Source organism: Oryza sativa, chromosome 5, assembly GCF_034140825.1.
Source record: "Oryza sativa Japonica Group chromosome 5, ASM3414082v1".
Lineage (NCBI taxonomy): Eukaryota > Viridiplantae > Streptophyta > Magnoliopsida > Poales > Poaceae > Oryza > Oryza sativa.
In genome coordinates this window covers 21,757,360-21,781,181 of record NC_089039.1, presented here as the reverse complement: position 1 = coordinate 21,781,181, position 23,822 = coordinate 21,757,360, and the positions used below count along the sequence as shown (strand labels likewise).

The following is a 23,822-nucleotide window of genomic DNA, read 5'->3' as shown; positions in this document are numbered from 1 at the left end:
CATGTTAAAATCATCTTAATTAGATCAATATTAATATAAATTCTGGAAAGAAAAACTAATTGAGTCCTTGCTTAGCCCTACACTGGCTGTGTTTAGTTCCCTTCAAACTTCCAACTTTTTCGTCACATCAAATGTTTAGACACATGCATAGAGTATTGAGTGTGGACCAAAAATGCTAATTGCACAGTTTGCATGTAAATTGCGAGACGAATCTTCTGAGCCTAATTACGCTATGATTTGACAATATGGTGCTACAGTAAATATTCGCTAATAACGGATTAATTAGGCTTAATAGAATCGTCTCGCAGTTTATAGGCGGAATCTGTAATTTGTTTTGTTATTAGTCTACGTTTAATACTTCAAATGTATGTCCGTATGCATAATTTTTTTTTTGAAAAGTAACTAAACACGGCCACTATACATTTAATTAGTATGAAAAATATTTGGATGTCTCTGTTTTTTTTCTTTTTACACTTTCTGTTCCAACTGTAAAAAGGCACACCACAAAAATCGAATTCGCTTGTCCTCATGTTTACTGATCCTGCGATGCCAGTGCGGCAGTGGCGGGCAGTGCCACAAGCAGCGTCGACCATCTGATGTCACAGTGCAGCAAGGATAGCGAAGGGCGAAAGCAACCGATCGAGCTTAAATTCGTCAATCGTTATAAAGCCCTAATCCAAGGGGTTGGAATGACTAGTTATTAACAAAAGAAATTCAGAGAACGATAAGACTGACCCAGTCCTCCTCCCTCCTCCCGCCACGGTCACTACACACGTCGTAGTAGTGTAGTACTACACCGCACCATGCAAGTATGCGACCCCCAACACTCCAAAAAAAAAAAAAACTTGGTTTCCACGACGACCATCTGCTGAAAATTTCTTCCCCAATTAAGCCGCGCAAATTATACCGATCGCCATGTCAACAGACGACCACACCTCCCCCCCCCCCCCCCAGCATCCTATATAGCCTCGCGGCCAGTACTCATCACTCTATATACGAGCCTTTGCTACCCACCACGAGAGAGACGCCCACCGTACATCGATCCATCGCCGGCCGGCCGCACACGGGGTGGATTGAGATCGATCGATCGATCGGGCAGCGGCGGACATGGGAGAGCTGCCTCCGGGGTACCGGTTCTACCCCACTGAGGAGGAGCTGGTGTGCTTCTACCTCCGGCACAAGCTCGACGGCGGCCGACGCGTCCCCGACATCGAGCGCGTCATCCCCGTCGCCGACGTCTGCTCCCTCGATCCATGGCAGCTCCCAGGCACGTTGATCGTCGTCGTCGTCGTCCTTGCAGCTAATTGTATTTACACCTTGCGTATGCCGTGCAATGCGTGTTCGCGCCGCCGCTAGCTAACGGGGGTCGTTCTTGATTACGTTGTGCAGAGGCGCACCAGGGCGCGTGGACCGGCGACGGCGAGCCGTGGTTCTACTTCTGCCCGCGGCAGGAGCGGGAGGCGCGGGGCGGGCGGCCGAGCCGCACGACGCCGTCGGGGTACTGGAAGGCCGCGGGCACGCCGGGGTGGGTCTACTCCTCCGACGGCCGCCCCATCGGCACCAAGAAGACCATGGTGTTCTACCGCGGCCGCGCGCCGGCGGGGGCCAAGACCAAGTGGAAGATGAACGAGTACAGGGCCTTCGAGGAAGACGACGACAACGCAGCCGCCGCTGCTCCGGCACAGAACCATTATCTCCAGGTAAATTGAACTTAGAGATGCCTCTTTTTTTTTATCCTATCCTATTTTTTTTAGATATGGAATTAAGTCCTATATAACAAACCTAACATCATGGTCAAGTTGCAACTTCAATCATTTCTCATTCCAAAACAAAACATACTCCTTTATGCTCTAGTTGCAATGGTGATCGTGATGAGAGGCGGCTAGCTACTGTAGACGCACGAGCCGTGAGGGAAACTACAACTTGGAATATAAAACGTTAATTTGTGCTTGTTAATTTCGCAGACGAGGAGTGACTTCAGCTTGTGCCGGCTGTACACCAGGTCAGGGTGCCCCCGGCAGTTCGATCGCCGGCCGCCGAGCTCCTCGGTGGCAGGCGGCGGCGGCGAGAACCGGGCGGCGCCGTCATCCACCGCGGCTGCGTTTGCCAACGAGGATGCTGCTGAATCCTCCGGGAAGAGTCAGAAGAGGAAAAGGAGCGCGCCAGATGACAGCCTTGACAGCACCTCATCCAGCGACGACAATGGCGGCTGCGATGGCTCTATGCTGCAGCAACAGCAGCAGAGGCAGAGAGGAACCGATGAGGAGCTTGTAGAGTGCAGCATGACGGACTGGGCAGATCTTTTGGACTGGTTTTGATGTAGGAATTCGATTTTACGGTCGGTCGTAAATTCAAGAAAACGGCGGTCGATCTCTAATTTTTGTTGCTAATTTTCATTATTTTTTTCGTGTTGCCAAAAAATATTTTAGCAGTCAAATGGTAAATTTTGAGAAAGATCTCAGACAGTTGGCAGCTCAAAGACACAATTTTTTAATGATAACGGAAACTAATAAAAGCCTGCTGAAAATCAAATTGTAGCGTTTGTTGAATTAATTGTTGATGCAATTTTTGACAAGAGCAATTGAATCATTGCCAGGAACAATAAAATCCAACAAAATATACTTATCAACTTTTGGTGTGATTGAACAGGCGAGAGACAAAATGCATACGGCCGGAATAGAGTATTTATGTGATGACTTGTTCAGACACTAAAACATACGCTCAATATATAGGAAGATCTGAAGTTCAATTTATCACATAATTAATTTCTACCCAAACACATTTTCATAAATGTCGATACTTTACTTATCATTTATGTTATTGTGAAACAAAAACTTTGTACTACTAATTGTTAGATTTTTTTTGAGTTGAATAATAGTTAAAAAAAATACTTCCTCCATCTACTTTTGATAGTCATATTTTCAAATCTGAGAAATTTATTTTCGATAGGTGTATTTCAATCCAACAACCTATCATCTTAATGACTTTCTCGGATTTAATGCGTGACTCTCTATTCTCCCACACAAGATTGGCTACATGGGCATCGAGAAATATAAATATTAATGAATCGTTTGTTTACGAGGAATGACTAGTAGCATGTTTAAATGGATGATAAGTAGAATTATTTATCCTTGGTCTGTGTGTTAAGATGAAATATGACTATCAAAAGTAGATGGAGAGAGTATGTTATTATCCAACTGTCATATTTTTCCTTAATTGTTATATATCTTTATAGTATAAGATATTACCATTTTGCGTACATATATTTAAATAAATGAATACCAAAAACCAAAGTGTTCTAAAGTTGCTAAACGAGATCATCTTAATCCACCACCACAATACTAAAAGACATTATCCGCCTTGGATGTTTTCGTTGTTTTAGTAGCTTCTTCTCTCCCCTCTCTTTCTCTCTTTCACCATTTTGGTTAGGAAAAAGTACGAATTACCCCCTCAAAGTATCGCGGCCGTCCGAATTACACCCCTAAACCACAAAACCGGACATTCTTCACCTCCAACTATGCAAACCGAACGAATTACCCCTCTCAACCCAATCTGGGGTGGTTTTGGTCTACGTGACGGTGTCAGTAATTTATTTATTAAAAAATAGGTGGACCCTACCTGTCAGTCTCTCTCTTCTATCTCACACACTCTCTCTCTCCTCCTTCAGACGGCGACAGCGGAGGCAGCGGCGCGGCGAGGCGAGCGTGACAGCGGAGAGGCGAGCGGTAGGGGCGGAGGAGGCGAGGCGGCGGCGAGGCGAGCGACGGGAGCGGACGAGGCGAGGCGACGGCGGAGAGGCGAGCGCGGCGGCGGAGGAGAAGGCGCGGCGGCGAGGCGAGCGGCGGGGACGGAGGAGGTGAGGCGGCGGCGGAGAGGCGAGCGACGGGAGTGGAGGAGGCGAGGCAGCGGCGGAGAGGCGAGCGCAGTGGTGGCGGAGGAGGAGGCGCGGCGGCGGAGAGGCGAGCGCGGCGGCGGAGAGGCGAGCGCGGCGGCGGAGAGGCGAGCACGGCGGCGAGGCGAGCCGCGGGGGCGGAGGAGGTGAGGCGGCTGCAGCGAGGCAGGGCGGCGCAGGGGCGGGTGCGAGCGGCGGCGGCGGCTTCTCTCCCCTCTCCCACCCGGGTGCCGAGGAGGCCGTCCTCCGCATGCTGCAGGTGTTGGAATTAATGAATGGGCCTTAGCCCACTCGAAGATTAATTCTTTGGAAAATCACAAAAGCCCACCTCATGGGATGGCATGCATGTGGAGTTTAGTACCACCTTGCTTATTCTAGGAGAGGGGGACCTCCTTAAAAGGGAGGATGCCCTCCTAGCCACTTGAAGCATGTGTGGTGGAGAGAAGAGGGGAAACACACGCGCGCGCTCGCTCGCCTCGCCTGGCCTGGCAGGGCAGGGCGCGCGTGCACGACGTACGCGTCGAATGGTCCGAAAAATTGGCTCCTCACCCTTACGCAGATGCAGCCTCCTTTTGCAGTTTTGTTTTGCTGCAAATTCGGATTCGTTTTTGTTTTGGAAACGTTCCGAAAAATCCGATGCGTGCAAACGGCGTGGAGTCCGGATAAGTTACGCGCGACTTATCCGGTTCGGTTACGCGCAGTAGAGATCGTGCGGGCGCCCTGATCAAGCGACCCTTCTCTATATAAACCGACCCGACGTCTTCACGCAATATATGCGAAAATCAATCTAGGGTTTGCCTCCTACTCTGTACTGCGCCGTCGCTCGTAGACTACTCCATCCCGCTCGCCGGCGTGCACCAGCGATCGGGAGAGCAGGTCTCCGGAACCTCTGCCTTTGACGTCCTGCACCGGGAGAAGGCGGCAATAAGGTTTTTGGGAAGCGCTTCGCGCGACTGCTCTCTGTTCGTTCGCGACGGCTCGCCTTCCTCTTCGCTCGCGTGTTTCGTGCCTTCGTAGACACCTGCGAAAAGTTTCGACCAAGCAGCCGGTCTTTTCGTCACCTCGGTACGTGTTCAATATGTTGCGCATATTTGATCTGTTCATGTTATTCTGCATAGTTTACATGTGTAGATCTAATGATGCGTTCATGCTAGTTTTCATCTGTAATGTCATGATTTATTTATGGAATAAATTAAATCATTATATGCCCATAATCTCAACAATCCAAAAACCTTATTATAGGCACTGTGATTTTACTATGGCTGGTTTTGCCGATGCACTGAGGCCGGATAAATTCACCGGTGTGCATTTTAAGAGATGGCAGATCAGGGTCACTCTGTGGCTGACAGCTATGAAATGCTTCTGGGTGAGTACTGGCAAACCTGAAGGAGTTCTTACTGCTGAACAGCAGAAGCAATTCGAGGAAGCCACTACTCTCTTTGTGGGATGCATTCTTAGCGTTCTTGGCGATCGTCTGGTCGAGGTGTATATGCATATGACCGACGCTAAGGAGTTGTGGGATGCACTGAATACTAAATTCGGTGCTACTGATGCTAGCAATGATCTGTATATCATGGAGCAGTTTCATGACTACAAAATGGCTGACAACCGTTCTGTAGTCGAACAGGCTCATGAGATACAAACCATGGCTAAGGAACTCGAACTCCTTAAGTGTGTCTTACCCGACAAATTTGTGGCCGGGTGCATTATTGCAAAACTACCTCCATCTTGGAGGAGTTTCGGTACTGCACTCAAACACAAGAGACAGGAATACTCCGTTGAGGGGTTGATTGCGTCTCTTGATGTTGAGGAGAAAGCTCGGGAAAAAGATGCCGCGTCTAAGGGCGATGGTGGGCAGTCCAGTGCCAATGTTGTGCACAAGGCCCAGAACAAGAGCAAGGGGAAATACAAAGCTCAGCAGACCACCAACTTCAAGAAGCAGAAGAAGAACAACAACAATCCTAATCAGGATGAGAGGACTTGCTTTGTGTGTGGCCAAGTTGGTCATCTGGCTAGGAAGTGTCCACAACGCAAGGGGATGAAGGCACCTGCAGGGCAGACTTCTAAGTCTGCTAATGTGACCATTGGCAACACTGGAGATGGAAGCGGGTATGGTAATTTACCTACTGTTTTTTCAGTTAATCAATCTACTAATTGGTGGGTTGATACTGGGGCCAATGTACATGTTTGTGCTGACATCTCATTGTTTTCTTCTTATCAGGTCGCACGGGGTTCCACCGTCCTAATGGGGAATGGGTCACATGCTTCTGTTCATGGTGTTGGCACGGTAGATCTGAAGTTTACTTCGGGAAAGATCGTGCAGCTGAAGAACGTGCAGCATGTCCCTTCTATCGACAGGAATCTTGTTAGTGGCTCCCGTCTGACTAGAGACGGATTTAAGTTGGTTTTTGAGTCTAATAAAGTAGTCGTGTCTAAACATGGATATTTTATTGGTAAAGGTTATGAGTGCGGAGGCCTGTTCCGCTTTTCCCTTTCTGATTTCTGCAATAAGTCTGTGAACCATATTTGTGGCAGTGTGGATGATGAGGCTAATGTTTGGCATTCACGTTTATGTCATATTAATTTTGGCTTGATGTCTCGGCTTTCCAGCATGTGTTTAATTCCTAAGTTTTCCATTGTCAAAGGTTCTAAGTGCCATAGTTGTGTGCAATCGAAGCAACCTCGCAAGCCTCACAAGGCTGCCGAGGAGAGAAACTTGGCACCACTAGAACTCCTACATTCAGATCTTTGTGAAATGAATGGGGTGTTGACGAAGGGTGGAAAACGATATTTCATGACATTGATTGATGATGCTACTAGATTTTGCTATGTGTACTTGTTGAAAACGAAAGACGAGGCTCTAGACTATTTTAAAATTTATAAGGCAGAAGTTGAAAATCAACTTGACAGAAAGATAAAAAGGCTTAGGTCTGATCGTGGTGGAGAGTTTTTCTCGAACGAGTTTGACTTATTCTGTGAGGAACATGGCATCATACATGAGAGGACGCCTCCCTATTCTCCCGAGTCTAATGGGATTGCTGAAAGGAAGAACCGCACACTGACTGACTTGGTGAATGCCATGTTGGACACCGCGGGACTGCCTAAGGCATGGTGGGGGGAGGCATTGTTGACCTCAAATCATGTGTTAAACAGAGTTCCTAACAGAAATAAGGACAAAACACCATATGAGATATGGATTGGTAGAAAACCATCACTTTCTTATTTGCGCACATGGGGGTGCTTGGCGAAAGTCAATGTACCAATAACGAAGAAGCGCAAACTTGGACCTAAGACTGTGGACTGTGTTTTTCTGGGATATGCTCATCATAGCATTGCCTATAGATTTTTAATAGTTAAATCCGAGGTACCGGACATGCATGTTGGTACAATTATGGAGTCTCGTGATGCTACCTTCTTTGAGAGCTTTTTCCCAATGAAGGATACACATAGTGGTTCGAACCAACCCTCTGAAATAATTCCCAGTTCAATCACACCACCAGAACAAACTGAACATACACATGAACTTGTCTCTGAGGAGGATGTCAGTGAAGCTCCTCGAAGGAGTAAGAGACAAAGGACGGCTAAGTCTTTTGGTGATGATTTCACTGTGTACCTCGTGGATGACACTCCTAAGTCAATTTCAGAAGCATATGCATCTCCTGATGCAAACTACTGGAAGGAGGCTGTCCGTAGTGAAATGGATTCCATTATCGCTAACGGGACTTGGGAGGTGACAGAGCGACCCTATGGGTGTAAACCTGTGGGGTGCAAGTGGGTGTTCAAGAAGAAGCTTAGGCCTGACGGTACTATTGAAAAGTACAAGGCTCGGCTTGTTGCTAAGGGCTATACTCAGAAAGAAGGCGAAGATTTCTTTGACACTTACTCACCTGTTGCTAGATTGACCACAATTCGTGTGCTACTTTCCCTAGCAGCCTCACATGGTCTTCTCGTTCATCAAATGGATGTTAAGACAGCTTTTCTTAATGGAGAGCTGGATGAGGAGATCTATATGGATCAACCTGATGGGTTTGTACTTGAAGGTCAAGAATGCAAAGTGTGCAAATTGTTGAAGTCTTTGTATGGTCTGAAACAAGCTCCTAAGCAATGGCATGAGAAATTTGACAAAACATTGACATCTGCAGGCTTTGCAGTCAATGAGGCAGATAAATGTGTGTACTATCGCCATGGTGGGGGTGAGGGAGTTATTTTGTGCTTGTATGTTGACGACATACTGATATTTGGGACAAACCTTGAGGTGATAAATGAGGTTAAATCATTCTTGTCTCAAAATTTTGATATGAAAGATTTGGGAGTAGCTGATGTTATTTTAAACATTAAGCTAATTAGAGGTGAGAATGGGATTACACTCTTGCAGTCTCATTATGTGGAGAAGATCTTGAATCGCTTTGGCTACATTGATAGTAAGCCTTCTCCAACACCTTATGATCCTAGCTTGTCGCTTCGCAAGAACAAGAGAATTGCTAGGAATCAACTGGAATACTCCCAAATCATTGGCTCGTTGATGTACCTGGCTAGTGCAACTAGGCCTGATATCTCCTTTGCTGTGAGCAAGTTGAGCCGATTTACCTCTAATCCGGGAGATGATCACTGGCGTGCGCTTGAGCGAGTAATGCGCTATCTGAAAGGTACTGTGGAATTGGGGCTTCACTATACTGGGTATCCTGCGGTACTGGAGGGTTATAGTGATTCTAACTGGATCTCTGATGTGGATGAGATCAAAGCCACTAGTGGATATGTTTTCACACTGGGTGGTGGTGCTGTTTCATGGAGGTCTTGCAAACAGACAATTTTGACGAGGTCAACCATGGAAGCAGAGCTAACGGCACTGGATATTGCTACTGTTGAGGCAGAATGGTTGCGTGATCTATTAATGGATCTGCCTGTTGTTGAAAAACCGGTGCCGGCTATCCTTATGAACTGTGACAATCAAACGGTAATTGTCAAAGTGAATAGTTCTAAGGATAATATGAAATCGTCTAGACATGTGAAAAGACGATTGAAGTCTGTCAGGAAATTAAGAAACTCCGGAGTTATAACGTTGGATTACATCCAAACAGCGAGAAACCTGGCAGATCCCTTCACGAAGGGACTATCACGAAATGTGATAGACAATGCATCGAAGGAGATGGGTTTGAGACCCATGTGAGTTATACTATGGTGGTAACCCAGTCTATGTGATCGGAGATCCCGTGAATTAGATCCTGGGAAGAACAAACCATTAATAAACTAGAGGAGAGTACCAATATATATACCCTCTCTAAGTGAAGATGCATATACTCTCGTGAGCTGCAAGGCAGGTTGGCTATGCCTTAATGAGTTCTGTTGGCTTTAATTAGCAAAGATGTTGTCCTGCAGAGCATTCTTGAAGGAACTCACCTTTGTGAGCTTGACTGTTGGTCGCAGTCCATGAAGATTTTGGGTGAATCTTCTAGGAAGCTTACTAAAGACCTAGGAGTATGACTTATACGCTCCACCCGAGGGGTAGTCTACAGACGGTCTAGTACCAGATAAGACTTTGAGTGAAACTTGCTTGCACAAGACTTGCAATTCAAGGCGTAGTCCATTGTTCAAGTTGTGAGTAAGTGTAGCTTGGAGTTCTAGGTGGATGTTCAACCTTAATTGGTCTCCATCGAATCGCTGGTATATAAACAGTACATTGGAAAAGGCAAATCTCAGTGGGATTTTGAGATTTGGTGGGGGATTGTTGGAATTAATGAATGGGCCTTAGCCCACTCGAAGATTAATTCTTTGGAAAATCACAAAAGCCCACCTCATGGGATGGCATGCATGTGGAGTTTAGTACCACCTTGCTTATTCTAGGAGAGGGGGACCTCCTTAAAAGGGAGGATGCCCTCCTAGCCACTTGAAGCATGTGTGGTGGAGAGAAGAGGGGAAACACACGCGCGCGCTCGCTCGCCTCGCCTGGCCTGGCCTGGCAGGGCAGGGCAGGGCGCGCGTGCACGACGTACGCGTCGAATGGTCCGAAAAATTGGCTCCTCACCCTTACGCAGATGCAGCCTCCTTTTGCAGTTTTGTTTTGCTGCAAATTCGGATTCGTTTTTGTTTTGGAAACGTTCCGAAAAATCCGATGCGTGCAAACGGCGTGGAGTCCGGATAAGTTACGCGCGACTTATCCGGTTCGGTTACGCGCAGTAGAGATCGTGCGGGCGCCCTGATCAAGCGACCCTTCTCTATATAAACCGACCCGCCGTCTTCACGCAATATATGCGAAAATCAATCTAGGGTTTGCCTCCTACTCTGTACTGCGCCGTCGCTCGTAGACTACTCCATCCCGCTCGCCGGCGTGCACCAGCGATCGGGAGAGCAGGTCTCCGGAACCTCTGCCTTTGACGTCCTGCACCGGGAGAAGGCGGCAATAAGGTTTTTGGGAAGCGCTTCGCGCGACTGCTCTCTGTTCGTTCGCGACGGCTCGCCTTCCTCTTCGCTCGCGTGTTTCGTGCCTTCGTAGACACCTGCGAAAAGTTTCGACCAAGCAGCCGGTCTTTTCGTCACCTCGGTACGTGTTCAATATGTTGCGCATATTTGATCTGTTCATGTTATTCTGCATAGTTTACATGTGTAGATCTAATGATGCGTTCATGCTAGTTTTCATCTGTAATGTCATGATTTATTTATGGAATAAATTAAATCATTATATGCCCATAATCTCAACAGCAGGTGCTCGCCGCTGCTCCGCTCCTGTCCGACGACCACGTGGGCGAGGCGAGCGGCGATGGCGAAGTCGGCAAGGAGACGGAGGCGAGGCGCAAAAGGCCGTGGGCGGCGGCGAGGAGACGGCGGCGAGGCGGTTGGCGGGGGGGACGATGTCGCCGCCTTCTCGTCTCGCGCCGCCTCCTCGTCTTTCGCAGCCGCCTCACCTCGCGCCGCCAGTCACCACCCAGCCGCACCCACCAACCGCCTCGCCGCCGCTGCTGCCTCGCCTCCTCCGCCGCCGCTGCTACCTCGCCTCCTCGCGGAGACGTCGTCCCCCCGCCAACCGCCTCGCCGCCACTGCCGCTCGCCTCCTCCGCCGCAGCCTCGCCTCGCCGTCGCCTCCTCCACCGCGCTCGCCTCGCCGCCGCGCCGCTGCCTCCGCTGTCGCCGTCTGAAGGAGGAGAGAGAGTGTGTGTGTGAGAGATAGAAGAGATAGGGGAGAGAGACTGACAGGTGGGGTCCACCTATTTTTTAATAAATAAATTGCTAACTGGACTGTCACGTAGACCAAAACCACCGCGGATTGGATCAGAGGGGTAATTCGTCCGGTTTACATAATTGGGTGTGAAAAATGTCCGGTTTTGTGATTCAGGGGAATAATTCGGATAACCGTGATAGTTCAGGGGTAATTCGTACTTTCTTCCTTTTGGTTATCTTGTAAATACTTTTTCCTCCCGTACTTAATATAACACTAGCTTTGCTGGCTTCGGTTTTCAAAAAAAGAAAAACAATACTAAAAGAGAGCAAGAATTATATGCATCTACGACTCCACCATCACACACCAGAAAATGTTGTCCCTACTAACGTTTTGCTGCAGATTTTGAAGATATTGTTTTAGGCTGAGAAAATAAGTTTTGAGAAGCAATTAATTGGTTAATATTTAGGAGCCATTTAGAAATTTGTGCATCTCATAATTAAGAGCACATTTTCACTAATAAGGGAAAAGCAAATGTCAGAAAATCTAATTTATTCTTGGGTTTGTCCACCAGTTATTCACTCATGTGATTCAACGATGTTTCCATGGAACTAACCATAATGTAAGAGAATACACGCGCGTGTGTTTAATTTTCATGTGATTCAACGACGTTTCCATGGAACTAACCATAATGTAAGACACATAGTGCAGCTTGCATTTTGGTCTTCCATACAAAAACATCTCTCTCCCTCTCTCTATAATTCGATGAGTAAGCTCAAAAGAACATGTCCAACTCATTTGACATCAATAACTAATGAAATGCAACTTGTGCTTTGGCCATGCATACAGAAAGATTCGTCTATCGATCGTGACATCTTATAATTGTTTGCGTCGGACCAAAGATACCCAACATGACGCAATGCGTCATTTGTCATAAATTTCCCACGCTGACTATCCGTTGAACTCCGCTTGCTGATAAAACGCAAACATTCCCGTGTCCATTTCATTGCACGATGTATCATTTTGTCATGCTGACAGTTGCCAATCACATATACTAGCAGGACTGCTAGGAGCAGTCCATGCATATGCCCTGTTTTGGGGAATTTCTGTAGCCTCTCCTAAAATCAGAAGTTTCTCAAACAGTACAGTTTTTGGTCCAGATTCTAAGAAGTTATAGTAGTAGAATCCAGAAAATAAAGTAGAAGCCAGAAGCTGTGAAACCCAGCTTTTTCAGATTTTCAGAAGCTAGCATACTGGCTACAAACCAGCTACTTTTCAGAATCTTAAGTTCCACCAAACAGGACCATAGGCACATCCGCACATGCACAGCCACAGCTCGCTGCAAACATACATATCGTATGCAAGGTTTTTCTGAAGATTTTACACAAATCAAGTTCTTATTATATATGGAAAGAATAATCAGTGGGGGTATTTTTGGTTGGCATCCCAGTTCACCAGATGCATATTGTGTGGCTAAAATCACTGTTCGCACGCCATACTACTAGTGTCAAATTTGTTTGAGAAACCAAACAGATTCCTCGTTTTGCACGGTTAAGGGCCTATTCGGTTTGGAAGAATTTTAAAGGAATTGAAGTGTTCCTGTAAAATTCCTATATTCTGAAGAAACCCCAAGTGAACCGTGCCAAAGATAGACTGCAGGGGGGCTTCATCCAGGGATGGGCCAGCTTTGGACTCGGATCGGGTTTGGGCCACACACACGCACACGGACTCGTGCAGACAAGCGGGCGCGGCCTGATTAGCTGCACTGCTAGGCAACTTCCGAGCCGAAAGGCATTTCCAGCAGTCACCGTCCACCGAGCCCTTGCGCTGGACGGATCCTGATCAATGATCATCACGGCGCTCTGGAATCAGATTCCGACCGAATCGACCTGCATTTCCACGCCCGAACCTTCACCTCATCTTCTCGAGCCATCCATCGATCGATCGATAAGCGAGCATGCTTGCTTGCTGCCTCTGCGTGCAGATTCCAGACGCATACTGAGCATGCGCACAAAAGAGAAACGATCGATCGCGAAAGGTTAGGCATGCACCAATCGGCACCGGTCGATGATGAGGAAGCTTCGGGTCTCCGGCGATGCGTGTGCAGACATATCCAGTTTAATTCACAGCTGCAGTGCAGTGCAGAGATAGACCTGATTTTACACGCCCCAGGTTTAGTTTAATTACATGGCCGGCCGCGAGAGTTGGCACGTACGTACGTGCACACGTTCTTCAGTAAGAAAGGGATCTTAGCTAGGCTTCTTACGGCTGCGAACGTCGTACAGACGATGAGTCGATGATTCCTCCCTACTTTTGCAATGCACGCTTGTGCCAGCGATGTGAACGAATCACGGTGAGGCGAAATACGCACGTTGATCAATTGCTGATCGCATCTTAGGATGACGCACGCACCGTGTAATAGTCCATGATTCCATCTTGATCGGCCGAGATGCTTGTATGCCTTTTTTTTTCTTTAATCATTGAACGTTAACTGGTTGGCTAATCGATTACACCGATTAACGAAAAAAAGGAGTGATCCATCGATGGATCTCCCTTTCCTGTCAGCATACACGCGCGTACGGCTGAAAGTGAAGAACCAAATCAGCACAACCACCGCTCTGGGATGCAAGCATGCAACTTGCCCGATCAGGCCCGCGGATAAGGTAAACTAGTGCGTCGCACAGGCGTGCACAGATACGTGCCACAGATTTATCCAGAGCTCAGGCAGATCCGGCGCCTTTACAAGAGATCACACACGACACGAGAGAGAAGAATGGTTGTTGGGTCCCAGATAGTACTCCTACTGGCTGCTGGCATCCGCGGATGAGCCGTGAGCGTGACGTGTCGTGCGGCAAAAGAGGAGGGGGGGAAGAGGAGACGAGTGGTGCTCCGCGTAATTCTGGTGGGCTGCGTGATCTTATCCTGCCCGCTGCGTTGGCCCACGCACGCGGCCCACGGCACGGCGGTTGGGATCCGGTGGTGGGATGGGTCCGGCGCTCGCGTCACTCGCGCGGGGGGGAATCCAAACGTGGGCGGCGCCCGCCGCCCACCGATTTTTTTGTTTTCTTGTTCTTCTCGTTCTCGTCCTACGCGCGGTGCTGCAGATGCATCATTTGGCGCCCGCATTCGGAACGTTCCTGTGGAAAAAAATTAAGCACGCGCGCGATCACCCCGTGACCAGAAGATGCGCGAGACAAAATATATCATGTAGCCCAAACATGTGCATATAAGAGAAAAGGAGTGAATTTAAGTATTGGTGTTTCAAAATGCAACTGATAAGCTTTTGGTGTTTTATTAGAAGGAGATACGAAAACTTTATAATAACATAAGAAGGAATAAATTCCAATTCCCTCAAAAGGAAAAAAGAAGAAGAAAATATTCCAATCGAAATAGCCCAAATTATCCGCCGGAACCAGCAAGCTTGCTTCCTCTGGTTTGGACGTGGCCACGGCACGAGCAGATACAACGCGCTGGCGAGCACGGGCGCGGATCCCATACCATCATACGGGCTGGGAATAATCCCCCAAGTGCCGATTGATTCGTGGCGTTGGAATCGGCCGTCCCAATCCTCCTCATCATGCCCGGAAGAGGATTTTGATCCCTCGAGAGGATATCCCCTCGTTGTTTGCATGTCACTCAAATGATTATAAAAAAATTAAAAAAAATTTAAGAAGATGTATTAATATGTGATATATCACTCCACAAACATACAAGTAAAAATTCAACTTCTATATCTCGCAACGAAAAAAATAAATTCGGCTCTGAATATACGTTAACTAGCTGTGGTTCAATTTGTTTTTTTCGTTACGAGATGTAGAAGTTGAATTTGAACTTTTATGTTTGTGGAGTGTTATATCTCATGTTAATACACCTTCCTAATTTTTTTAAAAAATTTTTATTACTATTTAAGTGACATAAAAAGAACAAGAGGATATCCCCTCGAGGGATTAAAACAGTTTCCCATCATGCCCCCCTTTCCCGCACTGTTGGTTTGGCTGCGCGCGGGCCTGCGGCCAAGGAGAGAAGGAAGAGGTCGGCGCCACGCGACCGTATCACCGAATCCATCCAAAAAGCGGCTGGACACATGGCGCCCACTAGACCCGCACCGCGACAAGGAACTCTAGCTCGTACTACCAGTTCTCGGTTGCTCTCGCTCATCACTATCTTCTGAGCTAATCTCTTCCTTTTCTTATCATCATCCTGATCAAGACAAATGCAACAGAACCAAATGATGTGTACATGGCTGAGGCTTGCTCCAAATCTCTATATAAGCTGCCCATTGCCTCCCGTTGTGCCACAAGATCCAAGGCTATCTAAGCACCGGCATTTGCATACAGCCGCCTAAGCAAAGAGCACAGCAAGTATACGCGAATCTGAGTGTGTGAGAGAGACTAGTAGCACAGACGAAGGTATGGCGTTCTACCTCGGCAGCATGGGTGGCTCGCCATCGTCATGGGGGGTGGCGGAGGTGCCGGTGCCGAGCAGCAGGCCGTGGAGCAAGGCGGAGGACAAGGTGTTCGAGAGCGCGCTCGTGGCGTTCCCGGAGCACACGCACAACCGGTGGGCGCTCGTCGCGTCGCGGCTCCCGGGGCGCTCGGCGCACGAGGTTTGGGAACACTACCAGGTGCTCGTGGACGATGTCGACCTCATCGAGCGTGGCATGGTTGCGTCCCCGGGCTGCTGGGACGACGACAACAACAGCGCCGGCCACGGCCGTGGCAGTGGTGGGGATGAGCGTCGTCGCGGCGTGCCCTGGACTGAGGAGGAGCACAGGTATGTGTCCAATACGTGCCATCAAATCCCGGTTCTATTCCATGTTATTTTTCATTTTTTCTGTTATTTTCGGTGCGCTCTTTGAGATCCTAGGTATTATTATATTGTTCTTTTCACATCGGATTACTTCCCTGGCCCACATCACCTGTCTCACCAACACGCAGGCCCTAGATTTCCCTATAGCAACAGTACCTTGCACTACACGTCTACTATATCGAGTTACGGCTAATTTCCTCTTTCTCTCTTTTTCTATTATTATTATGAATAGGCTATTTCTTGAAGGGCTAGAGAAATATGGGCGTGGCGACTGGCGCAACATCTCGCGCTGGTCGGTGAAGACGCGGACTCCGACGCAAGTGGCGAGCCATGCGCAGAAGTTCTTCATCCGACAGGCCAACGCCAGCAGCCGTGGCGACTCCAAGCGTAAGAGCATCCACGACATCACTGCCCCATGATGTGTGGTCCGATCGAGGATATGCATTATGATCCGGTCCAGTCTAGGTTTAGTTGTATTTCCATCAATTCCAACTAGCTTTCAACCCCATTTCAAAGAGGAGAGAACGAAGGGAGTTTAGTCGTCGGCCCTCCCTGTTAGTTCCTCTCTCTGTGTTGTGTAAAATATAGCTAGGCAATAGCTAAAACTAAGCTTGGCTGGAACCTGAGATCAATTGTTGTGATACTAGTTTGTGTACTTGTCAAATAATATTTGTATCCGTTTAATTTCACCGTGTGCGTGCGACATGTAAGCTAGCATTGCTACACATGTTTGATAGTACTTAATAGGGGTAATAGGGTTATACATTCAGCTATCACATTTTCATAGTTGTAATGATAAGTTTATTAAATTGTGTTCACCCGTATAACAATAATAATAAAACTAAAATAGCCTTCACCCGTTGCAAAGTACGGGCTTTTTTCTAGTACGTAAAATATATATCTTGACTAATTAAAATATTCATAATTTTCCTTTCGTCACCTAAATTTCTGTCCATGTTAGCGCTAATTTTTCGTCCGTCAAGTGAGTGTCCTCTTTGCTCATGATCTCCCCTGCGCGTCTTTCGTCTGTCTCTTCGTGAGAAATGGACCGTATCAGATGCACCACAATACAAGGGAAGAAAGATGGAAGCAGTGAACACGTGAACAAATATATGACTATATCAAGAGAAGAAGGAAAACTAAAAGATTAAGAAATTCCTAAATCGAAGGAGAGGATAAACTAGACTGAAATTGCTTAGCAATAGAAGTAAGAAGAGGGATTAAACTAGATTGAAATTTCCCGAAATCGCCAAATTAAGAAATCCCAAATCAGTGACACCCTAAATTCCTAAAATATGCAAATCAAATTAAGTATCTGCTAATCAATTTAACCTCTTTCGATTCGGTTACTCACCGTTTTCTTGGAACCCTAAGCCACCTGGAAACCCCAACACAGTGCGGGTTTTTGCCGTGAAGCGGCATCGCTGCCGTCGCCGTGTGGGCCTCATCTTCGCCCGCGCGTGCCTTGGTGCCGTCGCTGGCCTCCTCGTCCTCCTCATGGATGCGCCGGCTTCACCGTGCGCGCGATGTCTTGGACCCCCGCCCCCCACCATCACCGCCGCGCTGGGACCAGAAGGTTCGCCTTGACGCTGCCCTGAGCAGCGCCCTCCTCCGCACCCTCCAAGCCCCTCCCAGCAGATGATGTTGGAGCCGCCCGGCGGAATCACCTTTACCCCCGCGAGCCACTTCACTGGACCACCGTAGCTGCCATCGCCGCCGTCCGCTCTCACGCTCGTCGCCGGTAGAGGCCAAAGGGGATCGGGAGAGAGTGAGGGTTAGGGTTTCCCCATCCACATCTTCAGTGGCGTGAAGGCGATCCAAGCCGTCCATCAGATCGGCGGTTCATGCATGTAATATGAATACATAGTTGTACATAGAAATTTTTATATGTATGAATACAAAATTTATACATATAAATAAATAAATAAAGTATACATATATACATTTAGAAGATACATAGTTTATACATAAAAATAATAAATTTTATACTATGCATATAAATATAAAATCTATATGTATATATAAATTTTATACTTATAAATACAACGTATAAACTATATATACGTATACGTATAGGATAGAGGGGATGGGTTCCGGCCGCGCATCATCCTCCTCCAATCCAAATCCTGACTCTTCCATGTTACAGAAGGACTCGGTCCAACGAAGTATTCCTCCTAGTGTAAGTGCGGTACGCATCAAAGATCACACAATTCACCAATGCACGTGACGGCAATGCCTCCAGCGGTCCTGCCTCCCTGCAATACGCACGTACGCACACACGGTACTCCCAGAATAATCTGCTTCGATCGTGTCTCTCGAGTGGGCTTCAACTACCTAGCTTGGCATATCTGACCGGATGATGCATCATTATCCACAAACCAAAGCCTCTAATTATCTAATAAATATCCCTTTTACACGTCCAAACCCAACAACAACACACTTACATTATCCAACTCTCACCCAGGTTCTCACTCAGCAGTAACATACTTCCAGAAAAAAAAAACAGATAGCGACAGGGAGATCACGCGGGGATGAGCGACGATGACGAGCTCGGACGATCGAGATCTCTGGATAAGAATAAGAGCAGGTACAATAGCAGGCTATAAGCAAACATATTTTAAGAAGATAAATGAGGAGAGAGAAGGACAGCGGGTTGCAGATTTGTAGCCAGCTGTAGCATGGACACCAAGACGTAGTATGTGTATGACAGATGGGACTAGATATTAATAGTGTAGTATGTAACTATTGTATAAATGAGCTATTATATTAGTTATAGATGAATTAGAGCTAGTGGTTGGCTATATTATTAAACTTGCTCTAAGCCCAGTGCAAGCGCGCGCGTGCGAAAAATCTCCAGAAGGCTGGGACGAGGACGGTACGCCGGCCCGCGCGCGCACTTTTTTGCGTGGGCCACGCGGCGAACGTGGCCTCGCGTCCTGCCACCCGCCCGCGCCGCCAACGGTTGAGGCTGATCTGAATCCGATGCTCGCTCGCTCGCGGGGGCGGCCCCCACGCCCACGTCGAGGCGCGATCGATCGATCACGGCTAAAGTGACAGCGGCAGGCCACCGATTCTACTATGTGACGACAACGCGAGAGATTCCGATGAACGTGACGGGGACATGTACACAGTAACACAGCCGCGCAACGTACGTCAAATCGAGAGGAAACGCATGTGTTACAGGTTTTATACAGCCGTATGCCCAGGATTGCATGGTATGTTTGTGTGGCTTTTTGTGTCCAATCTGTATAGATTCCTGTTGATCGATAGTTTGATACGGGTTCAACGGGAGAGAAAGCGACTGATCACTACTGGCTGATTCGTCGGCACTCGGCCGGCCGCGGCCAAAGGAATTAATGTAGGATTTTTCTCGCGGTTCGCAGCACATCGGAACAGTTCTCTGGTCACTGCTTCGTTCAAGATTTGCTGAAAAAAGTTGATTCTGTGCTACCCCATCATCAAATTTACTTTTCGATCGGGGGAATCTGTTAGCCATGGTTAGGGAGCACAAGAGCTGTACGCAATTTGGATTGATCTCGGGTCGAAATAACAAGCCATGCGGCGAACGTGGCCTCGCGTGCTGCCACACACGCCGTGCGCCGCCGCCGATACAGCGCGCGCCTTGCGGGCTTGCGGCTGAGGCTGGCTCCAAACCTTTATAAGCCGCCCATTAATTGCCTCATAATGTGCTACAAGATCCAAGGGGAAGCACCGGCATTTGCAAAACAGCCGCCTCCACAAGAGCACGGCTTGTTACATGCGAACCTACGTGTGAGAAGAGACAGAGAGAGAGAGAGAGACTAGTAGCACTCAAACAAAGGAATGGCGTTCTACGGTGGCGAGATGGGTGGCTCGTCGTCGTCGTGGGTGGCGCCGCTGGTGCCGAGCAGCAGGCCGTGGAGCAAGGCGGAGGACAAGGTGTTCGAGAGCGCGCTCGTGGCGTTCCCGGAGCACACGCACAACCGATGGGCAATCGTCGCATCTCGGCTCCCAGGGCGCTCGGCACATGAGGTCTGGGAGCACTACCGGGTGCTTGTGGATGACGTCGACCTCATCGAGCGCGGCATGGTCGCATCCCCGGGCTGCTGGGATGATGGCGCCGGCCGTGGTGGAGCGCAGGGCGCAAGCCGCGGTGGGGATGAGCGTCGCCGTGGTGTGCCTTGGACAGAGGAGGAGCACAGGTACGCATATGATCTATGCCGTTAAATCTCGGCTCTATTCCATACTCCCTCCGTAAAAAAAACAACCTATCCCCTCCTATTACAACGAATTTGGACAAAGGGCTATCCAGATTCGTTGTGCTAGGAGGGGATCCCCTCTTAGGTTGAATTTTTTTGGGACAGAGGGAGTAGTATTTTTTCCTTTTCCCCTGCTATTCTTGGCGTGCTCTTTGAGGTTATTATAGATACTTCACCTTCTTTTTATGTCGCATTACTTGCCAAGCTCACACCACCCATCTCACTTATACGCGGGCCCTAGGTTTTCTAACGGCTATAGTACCTAGTACTATACGTCTACTACACCGGATCGTGGATAATTTCCTTTTCAAACATTTTTTGTTATTATTATGGATAGGTTGTTCCTAGAAGGGCTAGAGAAGTATAGGCGTGGCGATTAGCGCAACATCTCACGCTGGTCGGTGAAGACGCGGACCCCGACGCAGGTGGCGAGCCACGCACAAAAGTTCTTCATTCGCCAGGCCAACGCTGGCAACCGCAGTGACTCCAAGCGCAAGAGCATCCATGACATCATTGCCCCGTGATGTGTGGTAGGACATGTGGCATGATCCGGTCCAGTCCAGATGTAGTTACATTTGCTCCGATCCCCAAGTAGCTTTCAACCTCATTTCAATGAAGACAAAACGAAGGGAGTTTTGTCATCGGCCCTCTCCGCTAGTTTCTATCTTGCTGTGTAAAATGTAGCTAGACTATAGCTGAAGCTACTTGGCTGGAACATGAGATCAAGTGTTGCAATAGTAGTTTGTGTACTTTTCGAATAATATATGTATCCTTTTAATTTCACCGTGTGTGTGATATGTAAGTTAACTGTTGAAAGGGGTTTAGCAGTCTTGCACATGTTTGATACTTGTTAAGGCCAATGGGGTTATACATTTAGCTGTCATCTTTTCAATACATCTATAAATCATCGTAATAACAAGTTTATTAAATTGTGTTAGATGACTGTTTACATTACTTCTCGCACACCGCGGTCCATCTTACTGGAGAAGCATATATAAAAATCATGTCGTTAGCGTTGTCGTGTCGGTTTTGCAACAGACACATACATGAGATTTGAAATGGATATTGATAAGAATGTTTGTACCGGTATGATTTGCTCAAGGGTAAGCCTAGTGTCTGCATTGGTTTAAAGAAAGATCTATGTTATCTTTGTCAGGTTAACGAGCGTTTGTTGACTAACATCCCTTTTCCCTAGATAGTGAGTCCTCATCACCTCACTTGTATCATCTATTATATGTTTCATGCTTACCTATTTTCTAATTTTGGCATGTTCCTTGGTAAGGAAAAAAAGTTATATATGATGACAAATATGGCTTGTATTAATTCAGGTTCGATAACCATATTTTGAATCGTTTAAATGCTATCTTATCCAGGAAACAAGGGTCATACTCCGTTTCATATTGTAAGACTTTTTAGCATTGTCCATATTCATATAGATCTTAATGAATCTAGACACATATCTATATGAATGTGGACAATGCTAGAAAGTCTTACATTGTGAAACGGAGGAAGTACTTTTGTATAGATCATTATTACACCTAACCTTATTTAAGCAAGGAGTTATTATGGACTGATATTCTTGAAACAACACTATCATCAGAAGTAGTGTTGAAGACCACTATTGCAAATTAAGGAGAGAATTGCCATCTATATATTATATGTTTCATGCTTACCTAGTTTCTAAGTTTGGCATGGTCCTTGATAAGGAAAAAAATTGTATATGATGACAAACACATATTGTATTAACTCATGTCGGATAACCATATTTTGCATCGTCTAAACGCTATCTTATCCAGGAAATAAGGGTCAAACTTTTGTATAGATAATTACTACACCTAAACTTATTTGAATAGGGAGTTATTATGGGCTGATATTCTTGAAACAACACTATCATCAACAATAGTGTTGAGTACCACAGTTGCAAATTAAGGAGAGAATTGAAGCACTTGTTTTGCATACTTTACACCTTCTCACCTTGGAAAAAACGAGGTACATGTCCACTAGTGGCTTTGTGTAGCTAACATATAACAAACGGTAATATTCAATATTAAAAAACCATATAAAATGTTTCTCAATCATAATAACGGGTTATTAAGAAAAAAGTAGCCATTCCTTAGGGCACTACATAGTGTTCAAAGTGCGGTGGCATTGCTATCTAATATCGTTGTGTATTTCTTGTTACATCAATGTTTACCTTGTCTCCCTCATCAATGTTTACCACTTTTTTTTTACGAATAAGACAAGGAAAAAGCCACAAATATACATTTTCTAGTTGCATGATACTGTTGTTCAATATCAGAACGAGAAAATTCATTGTACTTATATCCAACACTAAGAAGGTTTTTATTTTCCCAAAAGAGAACTCCTAGATGATCATTATGCAATCTCATCATCAAATCAATGGCCATATGAAAGATGATATGACTGGAACTCCATTCACTCTCTTCAATCAACTAGTCCACACAAATCGTAACTAAGGGAGAAAACTTTAAAACCCAGCTAACCACAAAGTTTGTGTTCCAGATTTACTCTAATTAATGTTTATCCTAAATGACTAATCCTCATGTTACTCCCCTTAGTCACACTTTAATGTAATTCCTAAACTATTTAGTTTACGCATCATCACCATTCCATTATGCAACACGCGTAAGCTTATCCCGGTGCTCTCATGCCCAAAACGTGGTGCGTCGCAACGGGCACGCACATTGTTGGACCACACTTCCTGCGTGCCGGGTTGGGCCGACCACCTGCTCCAAATCTTTATAAGTGATCCATATTTCCTCCCGATGTGCCACAAGATCCAATGCAAAGCATTAGCATTGGCATATAACCACCTCCACAGGAGCATATGGTAAGTTGTTACACACGAATCTTCGTGTGATAGAGACTAGTACGTAGCACGGAGAAGGCATGTGTTCTACTGCAGCAGCATGGGTGGTTCATCATCATCTTGGGCAGCGGCTATGATGGCGGCACCGCCAGTTCCGAGCAGCAGGCTATGGAGCAAGGTGGAGGACAAGGTGTTCGAGAGTGCACTCGTGGCATTCTCGGAGCACACGCACAACCGGTGGGTGCTTGTGGCTTCGCGACTCCCAGGGCGCCTAGCGCAAGATGTTTGGGAGCACTACCAAGTACTCATGGACGACGTCAACCTCATCGAGCATGGCATGATCGCGTCCCCGGGTTACTAGGACGACGTGGCTGGCCGTGTTGGGGCGTAGGGCGCGGGCCGCAGCGGTGGCGGCGATGGGGATGAGTGCCGTCGTGGCATGGCCTGGACCAAGGAGGAGCACATGTACATATCCGATCCACGCAGTTAAATCTCGATTTTGTTCCATGGGATTTTTTTTGTCATTTTCCCTTGCTATTATCGATGAACTGTTTGTGGTCATAGATACTTTTTCTATTCTTTCTTTGTCGGATTACTTCCCTAGCCCACACCACCCATCTCACCGACATGTGGGCCCTAGTTATCCACATGGCTATAGTACCTAGTACTACATGTCGACTACACCAGATCGCGGCTAATTTCCTTTTCTCCTTTTTTTTTGTTATTATTATGCGTAGGCTATTCCTGGAAAAAGGCTGGAGAAGTATGGACGTGGCGACTGGCGCAATATCTCACGCTGGTCGGTGAAGACATGAACGCCGCCGCAGGTGGCGAGCCATGCTCAGAAGTTCTTCATCCGTCAGGCCAGCGCCGACAGCCGTAGTGACTCCAAGCACAAGAGTA

The 23,822-nt window shown here is 47.2% G+C and overlaps 3 protein-coding genes and 1 long non-coding RNA gene across 4 annotated transcripts; all 4 read left to right on the top strand.

The window, feature by feature from the left end:
- Nucleotides 1-991: 991 nt before the first annotated feature.
- Nucleotides 992-2,625, top strand: LOC4338926 (NAC domain-containing protein 90). Its single transcript, XM_015782855.3, has 3 exons — nt 992-1,267; nt 1,390-1,700; nt 1,965-2,625. Exons 1-3 carry the CDS (start codon nt 1,108-1,110, stop codon nt 2,316-2,318), a joined length of 825 nt encoding a protein of 274 aa, XP_015638341.1. The 5' UTR covers nt 992-1,107; the 3' UTR covers nt 2,319-2,625.
- A 2,920-nt stretch (nt 2,626-5,545) lies between these two features.
- Nucleotides 5,546-6,486, top strand: LOC136356594 (uncharacterized). Its single transcript, XR_010741597.1, has 2 exons — nt 5,546-6,001; nt 6,114-6,486. It is a non-coding gene; the product is annotated as an uncharacterized lncRNA (long non-coding RNA).
- Nucleotides 6,487-15,320: 8,834 nt separating this feature from the next.
- LOC4338925 (transcription factor DIVARICATA) lies at nt 15,321-16,576 on the top strand. The gene is made up of 2 exons (XM_015782734.3): nt 15,321-15,815; nt 16,084-16,576. The coding sequence occupies exons 1-2, from the start codon at nt 15,454-15,456 to the stop codon at nt 16,268-16,270; spliced, it is 549 nt and encodes a 182-aa protein (XP_015638220.1). The 5' UTR covers nt 15,321-15,453; the 3' UTR covers nt 16,271-16,576.
- Nucleotides 16,577-19,539: 2,963 nt separating this feature from the next.
- Nucleotides 19,540-20,982, top strand: LOC107280875 (transcription factor DIVARICATA-like). Its single transcript, XM_066310349.1, has 2 exons — nt 19,540-20,032; nt 20,427-20,982. Exons 1-2 carry the CDS (start codon nt 19,674-19,676, stop codon nt 20,467-20,469), a joined length of 402 nt encoding a protein of 133 aa, XP_066166446.1. The 5' UTR covers nt 19,540-19,673; the 3' UTR covers nt 20,470-20,982.
- Nucleotides 20,983-23,822: the final 2,840 nt, after the last annotated feature.

Excerpts from the sequence above, each read along its gene's own strand:
- LOC4338926 (XM_015782855.3), top strand. The coding sequence starts at position 1,108 with ATGGGAGAGCTGCCTCCGGGGTACCGGTTCTACCCCACTGAGGAGGAG. Across the intron at positions 1,268-1,389 it reads CGATCCATGGCAGCTCCCAG|AGGCGCACCAGGGCGCGTGG; the intron begins GCACGTTGATCG and ends TACGTTGTGCAG. Across the intron at positions 1,701-1,964 it reads CACAGAACCATTATCTCCAG|ACGAGGAGTGACTTCAGCTT; the intron begins GTAAATTGAACT and ends TTAATTTCGCAG.
- LOC4338925 (XM_015782734.3), top strand. The coding sequence starts at position 15,454 with ATGGCGTTCTACCTCGGCAGCATGGGTGGCTCGCCATCGTCATGGGGG. Across the intron at positions 15,816-16,083 it reads TGGACTGAGGAGGAGCACAG|GCTATTTCTTGAAGGGCTAG; the intron begins GTATGTGTCCAA and ends TATTATGAATAG.
- LOC107280875 (XM_066310349.1), top strand. The coding sequence starts at position 19,674 with ATGGCGTTCTACGGTGGCGAGATGGGTGGCTCGTCGTCGTCGTGGGTG. Across the intron at positions 20,033-20,426 it reads TGGACAGAGGAGGAGCACAG|GTTGTTCCTAGAAGGGCTAG; the intron begins GTACGCATATGA and ends TATTATGGATAG.